A 22248-nucleotide genomic window follows, 5' to 3' on the forward strand; every position below is an offset into this window, starting at 1 on the left:
GACCCGGTGTCAGGGTTCCACGGCATTGAAACGAGCTGACATCTCGGACCCAACACCGGAGCAGGAGCAGGAGCAAGAGAGCGTCGTCCCCCTCGGCGCCCACGACGGCCACCATCATCACACAACCGCACAATCTCGTCGTCTCTCCGCCGCTGACGCGAAAGAGACGTCACTGACACTCTCCCCTCGTCTTGTCTCCGACATCCACGTCCGATGTCCAAAACATCCTCTCTCCTCGCTCCTTCGAAGATTCAAATGCCTTCCGTCAGCAAATTAACAATCTCCGTGACGTAAGAGAAGATCCGAATAGGATGACCGATAGATGACGAATTGACAATGAGATTGAAACGAGATTATACTCTATTTTCTATTTAATTATAAATTTCTGATCTTAAATTATATTGTTATATATTTCACGTGTATGCCTGATTTTTTTTACAAACAGAAAGTTATATAATAAAGTTGATTTTTATGCGATGACGTATGCTTTCAATCGGAATCTATTGATAAGTATGTGACCAAAAATATTTATCATATTTATTGTAAAAAATACAATGTGAAATATTATATTTTATAAATAAATAAAAATATAAATAAAAATTATTTCATATTGTATTTTTATATATAAAAATACAGAATAAAATAATACAATATTTTTTTGTATTTTTTACAATCAATGCGATAAACATTTTAAGAAAAATATCACGTAAAGTGGAAAATAAAATGTTTTATTTTAATTTTACGCCAATTTTAATTTCAATAATAAGTTTGTTCCTATCAAATTTGTACCAATTCTTCTACTATGTGTATGCATCTTATCGGTAGAAAAATTCATCAGGCGATCTTTTCAATTAGGCAAGTTGGTTCCTCGATGATTCCGCGCTAGTAAAGTTGGCCGATGTTAAAATCGATCCACAATGAAAAGTCATTGTCGTACACAAAGAAAGCACTTGGCGACAAAGCCAGAAACCCGACGAGCGACGGCTGCCTGTCAAGGGACAATCGGCGCCTCATGTGACATCGAGTGTCCGGACTGTTTGACCGTTTTTTGATTGACGTCAACCACAAATATCATGCTGGCTGCTTCTGAACCGTTGCGATATATTTACGACGTGTGTCACCCCCGTTATTATTCGTGAAGATCGTTGTGCGTTGTAGAAATCGATACCACAATGGTCCCGCTTTTGTAGCGAGTCAGGCAGGCACTTGCGAAACTTTGAGACACTTCCTTCTTGGACCGATCTCGAAGCCATAGAAAAGTTCTTTTAAACGCATAATCTATAAGCTACTCTACTTCTGAATTAAATTTTAATGACAAATTGTTTATTTTTAAAGCTGACTTTTATGAAACACGAAGAACTTATATATATATAGAAAAAAAAAAAAAAAAAAAAAAAAAAAAAACATTTATTAATATTATTTAAACATATTATTATTACTTATTAATAAAACATATTCTTTGGAGAGTTATTTATTAGTGGAAATTAATTCAGGGTATAATGATCTAAACTGGTATCAAGATGGGATAGAAAATGAAAAACACATGGGCGAGAACTCGTGTTTTATTGGCTCATCGTCGACAATGGGATTCTCGACACATTTTTGCACGGTTATAGAGCCGGGCGATGTGATACGCGAATAGCATATAAAAGGAACGTAGATATTATCCTTCATCCTTGTGCGCACAAAGGCGGACACGCGGCGAGGGCTTAAAACGCGGCGCGAGAGGAAGAAGCCGGCATCGGATCGATGAAATTAGCATGAAGCGTGAAAAGCTCGAGGGTGGTCGATCTCTTAAAGAGGGTGCTGGATAGAGACGTCATAATATTGCTCTCACATGACATCACGGCGATAGTTGCCCGACGGGAAATCTCTTTCGCTACGAAAACCATGGTGTTTCGAGAAAACCATGTTTTAACGATCTATAAAGGAGTTATAAGAATCATTTTTGCATCTATTATACATCATTAATACTTTTCTTTCATACACATAATTCTTTATTGTATACGCAAAAGTAAAGAGATTTAATCAACATATCAATCTGCTATAAAATTACCCTCTTTTCTATTTTCTTTAATTCGGAAAATATTCTACACTCGATTTTTAACTGCATATTCGCTAAAATTCATCACTTTTATTTGTATATTGCGTAAAATTGGATTTTTACATATTGGATGTTGTCGAAAGTAAAAGAGAATTTTTAATCGCTGTCATGAGATATAGTATACGGACGACGCATAGCCTACACGCGTAATAGTGCGTGTACATATTATCTTTTAACGCGTAGGGATTCAACGCGCAGAGAATGCGGCTGCAATTTTTACGAGTGCTTATTCGCGGTAGTCGCGTATTTCCTGCCACGGCTCGTTCATATGTATGTATGATGAGACGAGGGTGTTAACCGTGAAGAGAGCGGAAGGAGAGAACACGAGGGTGCCACGACTTTCTCTTTTCCTCTCTATTCAGACTACTTCCGTTATCCTGGGGGTGCGTACGAGCCCGTCATACAGCACGGCTTTATTATCGCGAAAACATCCTGGAAATAATAGCCGGACGATTCGACACGCGTAATCAGCAGCACTTCATAAAACTTATTCAAAAGTCAGGGGGCATACTCGGAGGAGATACAAAAGCAGTTGCAAATGCGTTAGTGTTAAATACTCAAGAAGGGATACAAACTCTTTGCTTTATTCTAAAGAAGGAAAAGAAACAAGAAAAATAATAAAAAATAAAATTTAGTGGATTTATAACCTTTACTTATATTAAAACAAAAGTTATGTAACAATGTTGATAAAAAATATTTATAATTTCATTATTTCTTATATCTTCAGAAGATGCTTTTTAGCGAGAAATATAATTTTACGCCTGATTCTTTGTACGACAATACAAAAGTAAATCACATATTCCCTTCTTGTATTTTCAAATACAATAAAAATAAATAAATAAATAAATACCAGCGTCATGTAATATTATACAAAGAAGAATATCGTGATGAATTAAAGCCGTGATAATCGGATTTTAATGACATGGATACGGGCAGCTATGGAATCTATGATCTTTCCATTGACACGGCGCGTTAATCGGGACTTACATTATTCGCATTTTATATCTCCACGCGTCCCGTGCGTGTATTTCGAACTGGGGATGTGAGGACACTTTGGCACGTGCTGCCTAGCGACATTCTGCTCGCACAGCAACCGCGCTCGTATAACTAACGTATGCACGAGTCGAAAGTGAGCAAAATACCATAACCTGTCATTAAGCCACCCTTGTCGATCGAGAGAATAAAAGTGGACGTGACGACCTCTCGTACGAGCCTCGAAATTCACGGGTTTCATACGTTAAAATAATGACAGTATCGTATGCGTTACGTGTATGATCTCTTTCTCTCTCTGTTGTGGTTACAGTTTGAAATAAATTTTTTTCTAATCGAAATGCTTGCTAATTCTTATAGATGTAATCTTTATTAAAAATAACAACATTCTTAACAAAATCTGATATAGTTCAAATCTTCATATATTAAAGAGACTATAAAATAATAAATTATATAATATATGTAATGGTATAATAAATTATACCATTACATAAATACTGAAACTTATAATATCTGAATAATATTGATACTTATAATATTGAAATAAAATACACTTATTTAATTATTATAAAGTAAGAAATTATTATAAAGTAAACTTCAAAATCTTCCCTCTTCTTTATTGGAATCGGTACTACGACTCAAGGTATGAAACGCGATGTCGAAAAGAAAGACACGCAATTTCTCGGCGATTATTCTCGCAATTATGATCGTGACCAATTCGGAGATCCAAAAAAGTGCAGTAACAGGCGCGCCACGCGGCCTCTGCCCGATACGGGGATTTCTAGTATAAATTTTGCACCCTCCGCAATATATGGCACACGTTGTCGTGCAAAGAGTCACCGTCCCGGGTTGCGTGGGAAATTTTGTTGGGATCGGATCGGAGACGTAAAAAAAAAAAAAAAACTGCGAGAGAGGCGATCGTAGAGGCTGACGTCTCTATTATGCGCGTCTGTGACAGCCGTGCATTAACGGTACCCCAGTTAATTCGATCTGATAACTCGAAATATTCATGTTGCACCTTCGCTCGTTGGGGCGAATAACAAATCAGACTATATGCTCTCTCTCTCTCTCTCTCTCTCTCTCTCTCTCTCTCTCTCTCTCTCTCTCTCTCTCTCTCTCTCTCTCTCTCTCTCTCTCTCTCTCTCTCTCTCTCTCTCTCTCTCGATTACAAATACGACAGCCATGAAGATTGTAATCTCCGATGTTGTCTATTTTTTATTTCATTTTATTTACTACTTTATGGAAATTTTATAAAAATTTGAAAATTGACAAAATATACTATATGTGATAACTCATATATCAAATTGTGTTGAGCAATTTTTAAATTTTCCGTAAAATAACAAAAAGATAGACGGCATCAGAGATATTATGGCTCTTTTTTTACAAAAAAAAAAAAAAAAAAAAAAAAAACTGCAGTCAGCGATAATTAAAGATAGTAAGTAAAATAGTTAAGATTAAAATTTTTTAATTAACAAAAGATGCAATTATTATTACCTCTTAAATCAAAAGTTTGAGACACAGCGGAATAGCATAACGTGCGAACAAGGCGCGAAAGTATCCGAGCCAATTCCCGACGACGGAGACGATTCTACCGGTGTATCGTTATCTCGCGAGCCATTATTCCAGGAGTTATCATAGTCGGTTTGATTTATCGTACGGACCACCAAGAAACTTAGTGCGGTTCTAGCCCCACGTCGTGGATCGTATCCTAGTAGTGTGGAATATTATCGGTACGAAGAGAGAGAAAAAGAGAAAGAGAGAGAGAGAGAGAGAGAGAGAGAGAGAGAGAGAGAGAGGGAGAGAGAGGGAGGGAGAGAGAAAAGAGAAGAGAATAATGAAACGTTGGGGAAAGATAAGAAATATTATGAAATGGATAAAAAATTAACTAAAAATACATATGATAAAAATTGAGATTGTAAATGGAATTATTTATGATTTTGTTGATATTTTTAATCAATTTTTATTCACATTTTCAATTCTGTCTCTCTAAAATTATTTTTAAGTAGAAAATTATATTTAAAAATATATATAATTTTTTATCTCTTTCCACTTTATACTAATAAGAAAAATTATTTTGGTATAAATAACAAGTGTATTAGATTAATGTTTCAGATAGATTTTTTAAACTTTTGCTTTTCTGTTTAATGATTTTTTTTTGTGATCCATGTATCTAGAATTTTTTTGTATAATAAAAATCACAGTTATTAGATGGTAAAAAAATTGTACGTGCTTATTAAAGAAAATTATGTATAATATTATTTTTCAAAAAATTATAATTGTTACATATCATGAAAGTTGCAGTATTGTATAAGGAAAAAAAATATATATATATATATATATATATATATATATATTGCCATTCTTATATAATAAAAATTATGATTATTACATGATAAAAATTACGAGATTAATTGATATATTTTATTTAGTATAAATATTACAACAGAGAAGGTATGAAGAAAAGACTTATCGCTCGAACACGTGTTTTTAGTCGCGTGCGCATGAGTAGCGAGAGGATCTAGAGAGAGATTCAGGGGCGAGAGGAGTCGAATGGTCGCGCGCGCAAGCAAGATACAAATTACATTTAAATAGAAGTCGAGAGGAACGCGTGGTATTCGCAATTTAAACAGAAAGAGCCACGGGGAGAGTGAAATACAGACGGGAGAGAAAGAGAAGGAGGCATAGGGTGGCGAGTAGAGGCGATTTCAAAATACAACGGTGGTGGCGGAAAAAGGACAGAGGGGAGAGAAAGAAGCACGGAGGAAGAAGACAGAAGGGAGGAGGGGGAAGAAGGGTGTCTGATGCCACGTATAATCACAGCTTTTAATCTGGAACGGCTGAGGGTAGCGAGCTCTCGCTGATATAAGGGACTATCTCGAAGGCGGTGAAGAAGGGGTGGCGGTCACCGCCATCGGTGGCGCTCGTCGTCCAAGAGGGGCACTCGGTATTTAGCAGCGCGCCGGGGGTTCCCTCGGATAGCACGGGGGTGGCGTGGACGCCACGCGTCGCACCGTTATTGCCTGCTCTCGAGCGAGCACCACCAGCAGCAATCAATCCCCCAGTTCCTTCGGATTCTTGCGACGATGCACGACCGGCGGACGATGATTACTGAAGCGGACCGGGGGAAGGGAGAGAGAATGTTCCAGCTTTGCGCGGAGATTGCCACGTGTCCCATTTTGCCAACGTTTAACGAATCTGCCACGCGTATCGGTACCGATGAGCGTTTTAACGTAAAACTAATAAATTAAGGTAACGTACGAATGAGTTTTAAATTATTTTATACGGTATCTAGATGATTTCTAAGCGATTTCTTCCGAATTTTGTAAATCATAATCAACAAATCGATGTTTCTTGAGAAAATGGGAGATATTACAGGCTATGTATTTTGCAAATGCTTAACGAATCGGTTACATGTTTCGGTACCGATTAAAGAACTGGTCCCAAACTGTCCGCACGAGCTTGACGATCAACGTGAAACGGAGAATGATCGATCAGATGGCCGGTCATATTTGGGAAGCACGGCGTAAAGAGATACAAGACGATGCAAAAGAACGATGAAGAGAAGAACGAAGAAATCTAATGATCTCTCTTTTTCTCTTTTCTCTTTCTCTTCTCGCGGGAATATCGAGATTGTCGGAGATGCGTGGATAGGAAAAAAAGGCAAGATTTGACGAGGAGGAACACGTACCAGTTTTGAAAAAAAGGGACTCAACCACGGAGAGAGATTTCAACGTCTGATAGTCGTCAGCCGGGAGGACAATCGAGACCGGAGAAGCCTGAAAGTCGATATTCTTCGGCCGCACATTCGTGGGCCGTGTACAGTTCACGTACACGAGCATATGGTTCGCGCGGATCAGCATGACAACGACGATGACGATGACGATGACGATGACGATGACCTGATTGGACGGGGCAACCGGTGCACGGTGGATGAACTCGAACAGCGATGCTGGAACGCGGATAGGGTTGCGAGAGCAGTCAGCGGTTAAAATGACGTTAACCACTTCGACATAGAAAACTATCCCTTCCTCCCTCTCTCTTTTTTCCTACTAAAGAGAAATCTACTTTCTCTTTTTTCATCCGTATATTTCTTTATCACCTGTCATCGAGAATAGAATATCTTCGATCGATAGTCCTCAATCCAAGCAAGTCTTTTAATTATTTATATTATTATTAAATATTATATATGATACATAATAATATTATTCAATAATATCATAACTTAAAAAAATTGTTGCGTTTTATAATAAAAAAATACTTTCAAAAAATATGTAGTATTTTTTTTGTTAATAATTTATACTTACATATAATAGAAATATTCTGAATATATTAATGCTTTAATTAATGTATTAAAATAATGAAATAAAAATTAAGTAGAGTGTTGAGATAAATTTATAACAAGGATTTGAAAATATTTTAAATCTCTTACGATATATGGTATTAAAAATTGATCAAAGTTGAAGAATGATGTCAAAACTGACTTCCAGATATCTTCAAGAATTTATAATCTGCCTATTACTTTTATCTGCCTATTCATCAGAAAAATCAATTTACTAAATACATATACTATTTTTTTTATATATGAAATCAGGGTCAATCTTAAAGTTCGAAATTCTTTTAGCACGAATAATTACATAATCTAATAGAGCGATTAAATGTGCGACTACACATGTGGACTATCCTTTAATCCGATTTATATAAACAAAAGAAAGGAAATTACTTTCATGTTAAATCACAAGATCTAATTCTTCATCGAATCAACGTCACCATAACGTCACACGAAGACACGAACGGCGTTTAGCAGAGACCGGCGAGCCACGCGACTTCGCCGTGACAATGGCTACGTTCTCGATGGACGCGGTAAGTAACCGCAACAATGCCGGGGAGACAGCTCTAGGGGGTGACGGTGGAAGAACCAAAGTAATGGATGGTTCCTGGAACCCGAGGCGAGTGAATTGTTGGCCCCTGCACGTCCGCCTTGGAGACACCCTCGCCTTGCCCCGGCTGCGTAAATCAATGCACCCCTTCGTACACTCGCGCGCGCCACCAACCCCCTCGGCCTCCCGTTCTCCTCCTTCTCTTTCACCTACACCATCACACCAATACCACCGTAGCCGTGGCCAACCTCTCCTCTACATACTCTCTCTTGTTCTCTTTCTCGCGGCAGCAGCCCCTCTTCCTCGTCCCGGCGAAGGGTGAGTTAGGGGGTGTCGGAGACGTCCGGCTACTGCATTATGTATTTCTCACCGAGCCGCCACTAACTTCCACTCTTTCCCCTTCGGGCACTCCTTCTTTTCCTTTTCAACCCTCTTCCCATTCTCGACCGTTCTTTCTCGATGCCCACTACTCTTCCGTGTTTCTCCTCTTACCACACACAAGAACGAGAATCCTTCTCGCCGCTGAAGTCTTTTTCTTCTTCGCGCGCGAACTGACGTTCCTTTTAATCACCCGGCCGTCGCGCGTCGGTGTCGGTCGAGCGGGCTGCGGGCTGCGGGCTGTGCCCCCTCCCCCCCCCCCCCCACTCCCGTTGCGGAATTAATTTCCTACGCTCGCAATTGGCTCTTCGTAAAATATGGATGGATGCGGTAAAGAGAATTTATAATATAATATAATTCGATTTCTTTGATAAAGTTAGAGATGAGAGAAATTAGAAAATTCTCTCAAATATTTTTTTTTTTTTACTTGCAACATCTAATAATGTCGACTAATTGATCTTTTACGCGAGATTATTTCGCGAAACTATTATTGCGACGTTACGAACGTCAGAAACGATACAAGCAATCAAGGGCGTGCCATTCTTTGAATAGATGGAGATGTCAGTAGAGAGATGGCCACTCGCTTAAACAATCATCCGATTCGCTCGGACACGCGGATACAGCCTGTAAACTCGATTCTCGGGACGTCCGTCGACGGTAGGCGACTATTAATTACAGGGACAGCGCACAGCCATCGCTCGCCTCCACCCATCCCGATTCTGTCGTGGTACCCGTGATTTTCCACCCTTGCATCGGGGGAATGGGAATGGGAGCGAGGGCTGGCCGGCTGGCGGCCTGTATATCGCGCGATTTCGCGTACTAAAAGGGTTGGGCGGCGGTGGCGACGGCGACGGTGCGGCATTGACATCCAACCCTCTCCCCCCCCTCCCCTCCCCTCCCCTCCCCCTTCCCTTCCCTTTTCACTTCCCTTTACCTCCCTGCGGGATCGGACTGCCTGAAACCAGCCGAAACGACGGTGCTGGCCACCTCGACAAATGTAATCTCGTCGGCGCAGCGGCGCTCCTCTCGCTTGACAGCGGGTTCTCTGCGGATGACGAATGTTGTCATCGAGACGCACTTTTGCAAAAATGGACGCCAGATAAATTGAATCGCGGATGGCTTGGTAAAATCGCTGTAAGCTCGAGAAATCAAATTGTGCGAGAAACAACGAAAGCTACGCTGTTATATTGTAATAAAGTACAATTATATATTGCCTGTAAATATAGAATAATATTTATATATGTGACATGTAATTTAAATATATTCTTTACAATATCAGTAGATAAGTGTCAAAAATGATTGATTGGCATTTGTTGTTTGTCATATATTAGCTATTAGCTTATCTCCGCGACAAAATTATTCTCACGCGATTTATGATTTTAAAATTTCGATCAATAACATAACTTTTAAAAGTTAAAAATTAATAATGTAAAATAATCCATTCAATGAATTACACAGCAATCTGATTATAAATAGGAAGTTTGACAAAAAAAAAAAACGGATTTCTTACGTAAGAAAGATGCGCGCCGTATAATATAAAGATGCTCGATGGAGGCGAGATGTCAACGTCAGCCCTTGGAATGGACGCGCACGGTCATTCTGGTCAACGAATATAATCTCGTTTCGCAGTGACGCTCTTAGTTGATCTATCAGTAAGTTTTGTAAGAAAAAATGCCCCTTTGATCTTTCAAAAGTAAAACTTGAAATTTTATGACTTCGAACCTCAATAACCTCAGCTTCCTCCGTAATATTATCGATATTTTTATCAATCACCGATAATATTATAACAGTGTAATAAGATGTATATTAATATATTAAACTATTTCAAGTGTGTAACAAAAATTCTAAAAAGGTATAGAAAAAAATTGTTTAAATGTGATGATAATTATTTAAGTGATAAAGACACACGACCTGATAGATAACATGTTACATGATATTATAGATTAACTTTCTAATTTTTTTCTTTTTCGCAAAATTGACGACTGAAAAAAGGATTAATGTCGTCTGGCGAATGAGCAATTCACACACGATTCACAAGTGATCCAGTCTTGCTGGTTCTCGGATGAGAACCGCTGTCGGCATCCCGGAGCCAGTGGCGCGAGTAAACCAATAACGCGTCCGCCGTCCGCCACGCCGCGCCGGATGCCAGATTCAAATCCGGCAGGGACCGAAACGGTATTCCACGACGAAACGGATAGCGGGAGCTCCGCAGGACATTTCGAATCCGTCTCCGCGTCCTGCGGGCTTTACTGGTTTGTCGAGCCATTGGCTCGATTCGACAATTCCGCGCGCGTTCAACTTTCTCGCGAAAGAGGATGAATGCGATCGGGCGCCCGTTCTACACAAAACTGTTGCTCTCGCGCGTAATTTTACTTAATCTGGTTGTTGTAATTTTCACAAAATGTCGAAAAGATAGAGAACAATTAAATTAAATTAAGTATCGTTGAGTAAGTTTCTATGAGAATTTTTTATTATTAAATATACAAATTTAAATAATCACTGTAATTATTAGGTATAAAAGATTTAATTGAATTGTGTTTTTGATTGGAAAGTAGAAAGAATCATAATGCATGTAATGCAAAGTTGAGGCTGTAATGTTTATTACGGTAAGAAATTATGATAAACAACGGATTAATTGCAGCAACATACATGAAAAAAAGAAGATTTTTGGAGATGCTTCATAAAAATCATATCAAAATCTACATGCAAGAAAAACTTTGTTCATGAGAAACTTTGGCAATTTATACTTTTATAAGAGTGTCTGTCATAATTACGACGGAGAATGCATACTTTTTGTTTAGTCAAATAGATATACTTACATACAAAATAAAATTGTTAGAGCAAGATGAACAAGTCCGCAACAGGGCGAGCTTGGTTCGCGCAAAAGAAGCGGAAGAAAAAAAAAGAGAGAAAGAAAGAGAGTTGACGAAAGAGGAAAGAGCCGGAGATATTCCACCCGTTCCACAAGGTGTACGAAGCGTATCCAATTTGATGGCATTACAATAACGGGGGTAATGTCTGAGAATAATGAAATTTCCCCCAATCACCACGGCTCGCCTGGAATACGTTCCTTCGTTCCGTTCGTACCTTCTCTCATTCTTCCTCTTTTCTTCCCTCCACACCCCCCCCCCTCCCCTCGCCCCTCTTTCTCGAACTGAGGTCTTCTATCGTCTACCACACGCACACATGGATAACGCACAAACGGATCAGAGAAAATAAGTAGAAACGTTTTTGAATCAATCCCGTTCGCGAATTATCTTGCTGAGGAAAGTCGAAAGATTTTCAAGTCCTTTGGTTTAGGAGAGGAATTCTGTTCAAAAGTTTTTAAATGTCACGTTTGTAAAAAGTCTATGCCTTCCAGTGATATTTTGCGATATATTGCATAATGTGATAAAAATTCGAAGACAACATAATATATATTTTTTTAAATTCTTCTAGTAGCTTCAGAAGAATAGCTTCAGAAGAGTAATTTCAGAAGAATTTCTTTACAAAGAAAGTATAGCAAATATAATGTAAAATATTATATATATACCATATATATTGCCCACAATATATGTATTGTATACAATACTATATTATATATAATATTATATACAATTCTCGAAGACAAACATACATTTATCAAGACAAATCAACTTTTCGAAAATTATTATAAATTAGCATAGAACTAATTTTGCAATCGTACCATTCAGGCAAAGTACAATCTTCAAATTTTATTCAATGATACTTCGATGTATCAATTTTTTTGAGATACGTCATGTTAATATATTTTCAGAAAGAGATGCAATATCTGAAGACTTCACTGAATGTGAAACTGAAATTCCTTTTGACCGTTCGATCGCTTCCCGAATCCGTTCGACGCTACCTTTTACTTTGGCCGGCGCAATAATTCTCGAGCGAACTGTACGTAATGGAATATTACACGGACCATTAAAGAAACGTTAATCTTGCCCACAACAAGTTCAGAAGCGTTCGCAAGATCCTCAAACGCGGCCGGGATTACGCGCCGGCTTTGATCCTCCAACGCCCCGGAGGCGCGCTCCGGAGTCCGCAAGCTCTCCTGTAATTTGTTAAAACGCGAAATTCTGTAACGTCGCTGTTTGTGTCGGCGCCTCGTTACCGCTTAAAATGCTTAAAAGTCACGCCTTTGACGACTCGCTGTAACATACTTGTTAAACTTTTTCGCGTTGTTTCTTTAACGTGTTGAGCGGTTTTTCCACCGTTTTTCGTTTACTTCTTTTTTTTTTTTTTTTTTTTTTTTTTTACCAACCATTTATATGTAAGTAGTCAAAAAGTTACGATTTTGGAATGAGATTATATTGACGCGAAGTACATCGTTCTAATGTGTCATTTTTTACAGAAACATTTCAAGATTACGGGATTAAATACATAAAGAGTTGAGAATGATAAATTTACATCAAAAAAAGTTTTGAAGGAAAAATAAAAATTTTCTATTATAAACTCTAAGATGTCAAATGTATTTTTGCGAATTGCTTCAGTCTATTTTCCTGGACGCGAATGCTGAAATTTGTCGTGACAACGAAAGAGAAAAGGGGCTGTACAAAAAGCCGCGAAGATGAACTCTCGTCGGCTTTCTTTCACGAGTAAAGGCGAGCCTTTGACACTTTTTTCTCACATCGATAAGAATACTCTCTTGGTTCTACCATCATCCTTTTCCTCTTCTCCAACCTCGCTACAACTTTCACCCGTGGCCTCTTCACGAGGGTGGCTCGCGTGCATCTCGGCGTTGTTACGAAGACGCGAGGGAACGAGCCAACCAGCCAGCCAGCCAGCCAGCCAGCCAGCCAGCTTCAGCAAGGGAAGACGAGTAGAATGAAGAAGACGCATATAGAAACAAGGAAGAACAGCGTAGGGCAATGTGGGGGAGGGGGAGGGTAAAATTTAGCGACCCTCTTTCGCTTTTTACCCTAAGCGAGTCGAGAGCCCCTTAGCCACCGTTTATTGGACGCATGCAAATATCCATGGCAACGGCAGTATACGGGGAGGAACCAACCCCGTCGTCGTGAACACCGAACGTATCGCGGGGTTGAAGGGGACGGGAGGGAAAGGGTCCCTCTTTCCACAGGTCGGAAAAGAAAAAAAATAAAAAAGGAAGACGTCAGAGAATTTTCTTTTGATCCGTGCGTCGACCATCCTCGAGCAATCTCTTAATTAATTCTACAAGAATGGTATTACGTTCCTTTTCGGCGGACGTTTCTCGGTGTTAAACACATTCGCTCTGCTAATCATCATATATATATATATATATATATATATATATATATATATATATATATATATTTATATTTCAAGTTCAATTACACTTGAACTAATTGTGCATTTATTCATTCTTAATAAAGATATCTGGACAATTCCTCTTCTCCAGATATCTTTTGAGAATTATGAAAAATCATCTGGTCATCTTTACGATTTAAATTTCAAAAATGAGAATAGGAAATGATTTTCTTCGATCTCTCTTTTTTTTTTTTTTACTTTTCATTATTTTATTCTCCTGACGAAAATTGGCAACTCTATACTTGCGAAACAATAAAAAAAATTACATTTAATGTTAATATAGTAATGTTGTAACAGTGACAAATTCTCTATCGACGGAATCTCCTGGAATGTCGCGATTGCGAGATGGGAAGAATGATTCCCGCGTTGGGGAAACAGGGAACTCGTCGGGGCGGAACCGGTTAACGCCAAATCGTCTGTCATCCGTTTGGGCGATTAACCGCCTCGTGTTAACAACATCAGCCGCGCGCCGCGACGAGGGGGTGGAGTTTGCACACGTCGCCCGAGAGTCCATCAGCTCGCATAAACATCCTCTGTACAACCGGTCGCCAACCCCATGGAAAACTGATTTCCATCCCTCACCTCCGTCCCCCTCCTCGACTCGCGCTATCTATGTAAATGCGGTCCTGTTTTGTGTGAGTAGAGACAAAACCCCCCGTTGACAATACGCCTGCGCGTTTACAACTTCCATCCACCCCCGCCCGCCGAAAGTCAGGCTCCATTACGGCTGTTTTGCGACGCGCTTTGTATTGTCGCCGCCGCCGCGACACCGATTCTTCCGCGGAAACTTTTGTCAAACTGCGTAATCGATCAGTGAGCTTTAACTATAAATTAACAAAGATTTTTTTATGAGCCGCGAATCTTTATTATGTGATTTGTATTTTCACTGCTATCCAAAAAGAATAACACACGTTTTTATTAAATTTGCGATGTATTTTACGGTCTAGCAGATTTAATAAACTGAAATTTTGAATGATGTAGAATAATCTTGAATAAATCCAGTTTTTGCCACAATTTCATTACGTATTCGCGTTGATAGAAACTTATCTTCTCTTTTTATAGAAACTATGTATATATTTATTATATTTATTACATTTTACTCTCTCTCTCTCTCTCTCTCTCTCTCTCTCTCTCTCTCTCTCTCTCTCTCTCTCTCTCTTTTTCTTAATCATTATTATATTAACTATAGGTCAGTTTGTTTATTATGTTAGTAAAAAATATTTTTAATTACTTTAGTGTATTATTTATTTGTATCTATTGGCCATAATAATAATATTAACACTATAATGAAGATAATATTTTTATCAATCTTCTGTTTAATATATAAATCAAAGCAAGAAAAAAACTGAACATATTGTAGGTACTTACACTCGGGATGTTGTCGTTCGTGCATACACCCTCCTGCAGCAAGCGATCTCGAATCTCCCACGCAAAGATCGACGGGCACTCGCTCTTGTAGAGCGAGATCTTGTTGACAACCTCCGCCGTTGCCACACGAGGTTTGCTGCCGCCGATGGCCCTGGGCCTTATAGATCCGGTCTCATAGTACCTACAACAATAATAATTTGCGGTACAATGCGGTAGGAATACAAGAAAAAACACAACTCTAAAGTAGCGATAATACGACATTATACTTAAATGTAAGCATATCATCCGCCATATTATGATTTAAATTTAGATCGAACTGCATAATGCGGGAGCAAAGTCATTATTGAACAATATATTTACTTGATTGCGTCTTTTACGCAGTAGCTGTGCATAACATTAAAGTGTTTGAATAATCTATTTATATTCTCCTCTTGACTGGTTTGAATTGCATTATGACTTTGCGACATTCTTTTACTTCTTAAAATTTATAAACGTTATATATTACATTAATGTAAGACAATAAATATAAAAGTTTTTTTAGTGACACTATGAATAGATTTTTAAATTGATACAATTCGAGAATTTTAATTTATAAGTATATAATGATTTGAGAAGAATGTGCGTTCAAAGTGTCTACTCAAATCTTATAAAAAAAAAAAATTCCATGAAAATTTCCTAATCTTCTAAGTTTTTTGTTAAAAATTTTAGGTGAAGAGAATATTTCACACATATACATACACAGATTCTTTGATACAACTTTCTAAAATAAGTTTTATATATGTTTTCCAATGCTTTTCACTCGAAGAAAAAACATAGAGTCATTTCAGTTTCAAGTGCTAAATTTGCAAATATACTGAAAAAACTGAATTATTTTAAGATAAACATATTTCACTTGCATAACATTTTCATTTTTTATCACTAAAAATTATAATAAAAAGAATATGTACTGCATATTTTATTAAAACATTTAATATATAAATATAAACAAAAATATGATATATTTACATTAGGTATATTTTAAACATATAGTTCATAATTTGATGGATTGCCGATTATTTGCAATATAAAAGAGAATTATCAAAGTATTATGAAAGAGAATTTTGAAAAAAAATTTCCTAAATTCCAAATAAAATGTTAAAAGAATTTCCTGATTTTTCTAGATTCAAGAAAAAAAGAATTCCAAGTTTTCTCATGTTTTTCCAACGACCAGTAGACATTGTCATGTTAAGAAAAACGAATAAGCAGTATTGCAACCAACCTGCCGAGGATCTTCGAGACGCAGCCGTTGCTGACCTGCAGTATCCTGGAGATATCGCAAGGTCGCGCGCCCGAATGTGCGAGCTCGACGATCTTTTGCCGCGTCGAGTCCGGAAGTGGCCGGCCGCCGACGAAGACACCACCCAGCTGGTTCACCCCGCTGTGTCCTGCGAACGATGAAAAAATTGCATACACTTCATGCACTATGCTTTTAAACATCATTTTTTTTAGAACTAGATATATCAACAAATCAAACGGTAAAAAATTACTCCGACAAAAAAAAATTATATTTCTCTGAATTATCTCTCCTCTCGCGTCGAATGTTCGCATAAGGGGTGTGAAAAGTTCAAATGCTCCACCGCCTCTGGTGACTTTTTCGCGTTTCGACGAACAATACCGCTGTCGCCGTAGATCATGTATTTTCTCTCCTCCCGTTCAGAAGCTCAAATCCGAGAGGAGAGAAGAAGACTACGGCGGGTTCTTTCTTTCTTTCTTTCTTTTCGCGCTCCACGAAAGGGAGAGACGGAGTGGCGGAGGATGAGCGCAGGGGGTTGGTCGCGAGCGTCGTAATGTCAGCGAATCCCATCGTAGATAATCTTCGACTCATTGTGCCAGTGACAAGACAGGCACACACGCCGCCGTCTTGGGACACTCGAGAGAAACGGCACAGAGAAGAGAGAGAGAGAGAGAGAAAGAGAGAGAGAGAGAGAGAGAGAGAGAGAGAGAAAGAAAGAAGCGTTCCCTCGCGTAGATATTTTATATTCCCGTCACCGCCGTGCGCAAAAGCTGCATCCGAAGGTGACACCTAGAGTGGAGTGCCACGCCCTAATTTTTCCGGGGTAGAGAGGTCCTATCGTTTTCAAAAAATAGGTAAAACTTACAAACAAGATAAGAAATAAAAAAGTAAGTATCATTATATAACACATACCTACATATTAAATATTTTCATTTTTTGATAATGTAAAAAAAAGAATGTATGAAAAGATTTAAGATTGAATCTAGGATTTTTCAATAATATCCTGACGTATAATAAAATATCAGTATCAGAATAACTAATTGTAAGTAACCGTAATTAATTATCATAAATATGACTTTATACGATTATAAGAAATAATTAGAAAACAAATTAAAATTTTGTTTTTTTTTCATGTATTGTAACATTATGACATTTCTAAAATATATTTTTTGTTCTCTCTTGTAAGTTAATAATAATTAAATAATGTAAAAATACTTTTTTATAAATGAAGATGAGATTATTCCAAACTTTTTAATTAATACATATTACACTAATGTAGTGAAATTACATAAATGGTTACCCACTAACAATTATCACGATTTTGCACTGTAAAAGATTAAATTTTTTATTTCTTTATTTCATATAGTAACAATAAAAAATTATTAAATTCTTTATATACAAATTTATCGAGTAAATCTAATAACAGATATAGTAATAGGAAAAGATTAAATCCTCAGTTTGCATCGAAACCGATTGGAAACCATCAAAACAAATGAAATATGTTAGTTCAAACATTGTATATCTATACAAAGCTTCCCTACACGAGTAATCGCTCATGAGGTCCGTTAGGAAAAAGGCAACGTTAGTTGTCAAAAATATCCTGTTAACGCTAATTCGGCGCGTCGCATCGAGTCGACTGGCATACACACCCGGAGGGTTACAAGGGAGATTTATGAGTGCGCGCGATCGACGAAAAGGGGGCTCACGGTCGATTGACTTTCGAAAATGGGCCTAGCGCGAGAATTGCGAGCCATTTCTCGCGTGTATGTCCCATCATGAATGGGACTCTCTCGTTGTCGAAAGAGAAAAAGAAGAAATAAAAAGAGAGATTACTCCACGTATGCGCGCACATATGGTATATATAAAGGTAGGTGTAAACAACTACCGTTGTCATAATTCATAAATTAACGTGTCTATGTTTTAATAAGTCTCCTACTTTTTTGTCTCTATAAAAATCTATAAAGAAGAGACATGAGAAGGCACAAGAGAATGCAGAAGCGATGAAAGCGGAAATTCTCGTCCGGAGAAATCTGCCGATAATACCGCGCGGGACTCGCAAATCGGCGGGCAAAAAGCGGAGTAGTAAATTAAAGAAACAAATGGAGTCTGAAAAGGAGGGTGAGTGCGAGCAAATTGTTAAACGCGCTTCGAATGCCGGTTCTTAACGAGCGATAATAACTCGCGCAAATAACTGGCGCGTCTTTAGAGAGGGCTAGTTTCTCTCTCTTTCTCTCTTTCCTCTTTACATCCCTCGCCCAGCCATTGTGTTCGAGCACGAGAGAGCATCGAGGAATTATAGTTAGCTCCTCGTCGTGGACCCAACGCGGATTCTGGGGATACGTACGTTTGTATTAGAATCGGTACAACAACGCAAGAGGGTGTGCGATATACTGTGCCTTTAAGGCACCCGGTATTAACCGCGCGCGCGACCAAGGGGTGCGCTCGAGTGGGCATTCGGACCCAGAGGACGTGTTTTGATATTGTAACGTTTGTATTAAATATCAAGCCGGAAAGGGTGTCGCCGCCTGCCTGAGCCTCGGCGCCGTTTATTAGGACTTCATTAGCCGTCCCTTGATCCCTTCTCGCTTTCTCGCCCCAACACCCTTTCCCATATCATGATGCATCATCGAATACGCGCAGAATTTTTCCGAATGTCCGTCACCGTTTTTCACTCTGTGAATCTCTGAAAAATGTTATTACGTTCATCATAACTCTTTCTGATACATTGTTTTATATTATTATTAGTCTGTTATTGACATTCATATATATATATATATATATATATATATATATATATATATATATATATATATTAAATAATCAAAATTATGAGAGATATTAGGAAGAAAAATGGCATATACATCTTATTGTCAGAAGAGATTAGACTGTTTTAAAATCAATGAATTTCATAAGTTAAATTTTTCTTTAATATATTTAAAATATTAAATTAGAGAAAAATCTTTTATAAATAAACAAATTCGTGTATATAACACCACGTAAAAAATTACAGCATTTGTTTCTTTCATCATTACATTTGTGTTTGACTTGTTGAAACAAGTAACGACATAGCCTTCGCACATGTCAAACACAATTAGAAGCAGGAGTCAATTGCCTTGGAGTAGTATGCTGCATTGTTTTAATAACTGATGAACGTATAAAATCTATGTGACAATATAATTGGATCAAGGAGAGGGACGTTCACTCTATGCTGCTACAAACGCTACCATATGCGCGATAGGACTCATTACAATATATAATACACTATTTCTTAGAAAATAGCTTCTCATCTGTCGACGTAATAATGTATTTCCAATAGTTACCCAAGGCAAACTTTCTTATCCCGCGTTAGCGCAACCGGCTGTGAATAAAACCTTGTACAAATGCATTATTCCAAATGAGCATAGTATGAAAATTTTTTTTTTCTTTTGCATTATATATGCAAAAAAGTTGGTTTTTTTTCACTCTTCTTTTGATATGTTTGGCGAGTATTAATATATATATACTGATTTACATGTACTAGTTTAACTATATCTTGTTAATGACTGATAAGCCGAAAGAGTACACTAATGTTGTCATTGTCACAGCTGCGATATACTTAGCTATAGGAATAATATTATCGCGTATTATTCCAGATAAAAGAAAATATAAAGACAAAATAGATTTTTAAGCATGTACATACACATATAGATGTATGTATATGCCGCTGTCATATATAAAAGAAATTGCGGATAATAAGCTTGGCAATACTTTCGTAGCTCTGCATAATTAATAACACTCTACACATAATTTCTAATTATTAATTCTATTGATATTACATTTTTTCTTTTATGCTTACTTTACGGTCAGTGTTTTCTGTTATCTAGATGAAGTTATCTAAATAATTATTTAGATGTAGCAATTGCCTTATCTCATCTTTATCTAGATAATAATGCGATATATATTATCTATGTCTTATTGTTAGATAGAAAAATGTATTATCTGGCTTAAATTATTTAAAATAATTCTACAATTAACAGAACTCACTTCTCAATAAGCACCTTATGATTTTTTTAATATATTTGGTTCTTAGATTTATTTCCAAAAGTAATCCAAAGGTAATATCCAATCATATTAAAGAAATCACATTAAAGAAATAGTAAAGAATAAGCATTTACTAAACGCTGAGTTTTGCTGAATCGAACATGAACATCAATGCTTCATAAAGTGAACTATTCAGTATATATTGTACACTAACTCATTGTCAGTGGTGTCAGATTCAAGATGTTAGCAACATGTTGCTAGTGTTTTATATTATACGATTATAATTTTTATTTTTTCCTTAATTATATTTTTTTAAAGCAATGTTATCTTAAAATCATCTAGATAAGCTGCTATATAATTTTATCTATTGTCTAGGTAAACTTGAAATAAATCATCTTTATCTGAGATAAAATATTATATATCTCTTATCTTTATCTAGATGATTTCAACGTGAAACTGTTTACGCTGTATACGAACAAAAAGCACACAATTTTGGAGATTTTAATAGCAAGTGATCAGTGAACTCTAATCGAGGATCGACGAGCAAAGTGTTTTCGGATGTGCGCAGACAGTTTGATACTTTTGGCAGCGCGTAAAGAACGATGGAAAAAAATGGGAAGCTCGTTTACAAACGGGCAACAGAGCCTCGCTGACGCGACGGCTCAGACAGCACATTCATCATCCGTCCGACTTCTTCCACCCCGTCCGACTTATATATCCACCTCTCTTTTCCCTTCTTGTTCTCCGGGGTGGTCCTCCTCTCGCCGTCGTGACGTAATCAATTACGACGAGCAGCAGCGGCTCGTCGGAGGTTATCGGCTTCCTCTACGCGAAACTTGCTCCGCGCATCCCAATTTTTTCTATTAGAATAAAGTATTCTATTTTTATTTGTTTTTGACTTTCTCAAATGGATCATTGCGTTCCATCCCATCCCATTTTCTCTGCATCTCTTGTAAATGATATGTTGTTTCCATTTTTACATACGAGTATAGCATCCTTCTTTACTTTAAAATCCTATTATATATATAGAACAATTTTATATAAAATTTTATATAAAATATTTGTCAAGAATTTAAAAAAATGTATATATTTTATATTATTATAATTGTAATAAAATTATAGGAATAAAAAGTATATGTATATGCATATGCAAAGGATTTTCTACATGATTAGAATTTATAAAAATCAAAGATAAAACATATATTTCATGTTTCTATATAATTTTATTATTAACAAATGACTGACAAGTGTTCAATCAAATATAGAATACATGAGATATATAGTGCAACAATTCAAGAGTCAAATTTGAGTTTCCATCCATTTAGCGAAAGGATTTGTATATCAATGACACGGATTGATCGAATTTTGTTTGACGTGAAAAGCCTCATTCGGCAGTCTGAAAGCTCTTCTGTCGTAGCCATTGTCACGGATCATTGTGCATCCTTGTATCGAGTTGCGCAGAAGTTGCGGACTTGAGAACAAGAACGGCAATCTCTATCGTAAGGTTCATGTATTCGCTCTGCTAAAGTGCCATGACAAACGCTTACGGACAGTCAAAGTTGGTTCATCATCAACAGCACCTCGGCGATGCCTACTGCCAGGCGTCTCAATCATCCACCGCAAAGATGCGTTTCCGGCGAATGAATGAATGAAGGAAGGAAAGCACGGGACACCCTTCGAACCCATTTGAGGCTCCTCAACTTCGGGTAGATAGATAGGTAGGTGCCACGAAGGATGGCCACTTGGGCATGAGTGGCATCATGTTTCGCCACAGTAATCGCTCAAGAGGATGAAGAAGAAACGAAATATCTGCTCCATTAGATCTGTCGTTTCATGCCGATTCAGAAATACTTCTAATTCTCTTATTTATAACGAAATTAGATTAATAAAATCTCAGAAAATATCTCGTTGATATTTTTTTTAATCAGTATCCCGTGATTACT

At 37.5% G+C, this 22248-nt stretch overlaps 1 protein-coding gene across 3 annotated transcripts in view; it reads right to left on the reverse strand.

Moving 5' to 3' along the window:
- LOC140669737 (paired box protein Pax-6) overlaps positions 1 to 22248 on the reverse strand; it is an 87702-nt gene that overhangs the window by 44726 nt on the left and 20728 nt on the right. For all 3 annotated transcript variants that reach the window (XR_012047396.1, XM_072899803.1, XM_072899802.1), the window contains exons 3-4: positions 16271 to 16436; positions 15013 to 15193 (exon numbers count right to left, since the gene is read on the reverse strand). Coding sequence is in view for 2 of the 3 variants with exons in the window: in XM_072899803.1 (XP_072755904.1) it covers positions 15013 to 15193; positions 16271 to 16436 (347 nt within the window). In the remaining variant the exon portion in view is untranslated. The remainder of the gene's footprint in view (positions 1 to 15012; positions 15194 to 16270; positions 16437 to 22248) is intronic.

The sequence above is a fragment of the Anoplolepis gracilipes genome, chromosome 9 (assembly GCF_047496725.1).
Source record: "Anoplolepis gracilipes chromosome 9, ASM4749672v1, whole genome shotgun sequence".
Lineage (NCBI taxonomy): Eukaryota > Metazoa > Arthropoda > Insecta > Hymenoptera > Formicidae > Anoplolepis > Anoplolepis gracilipes.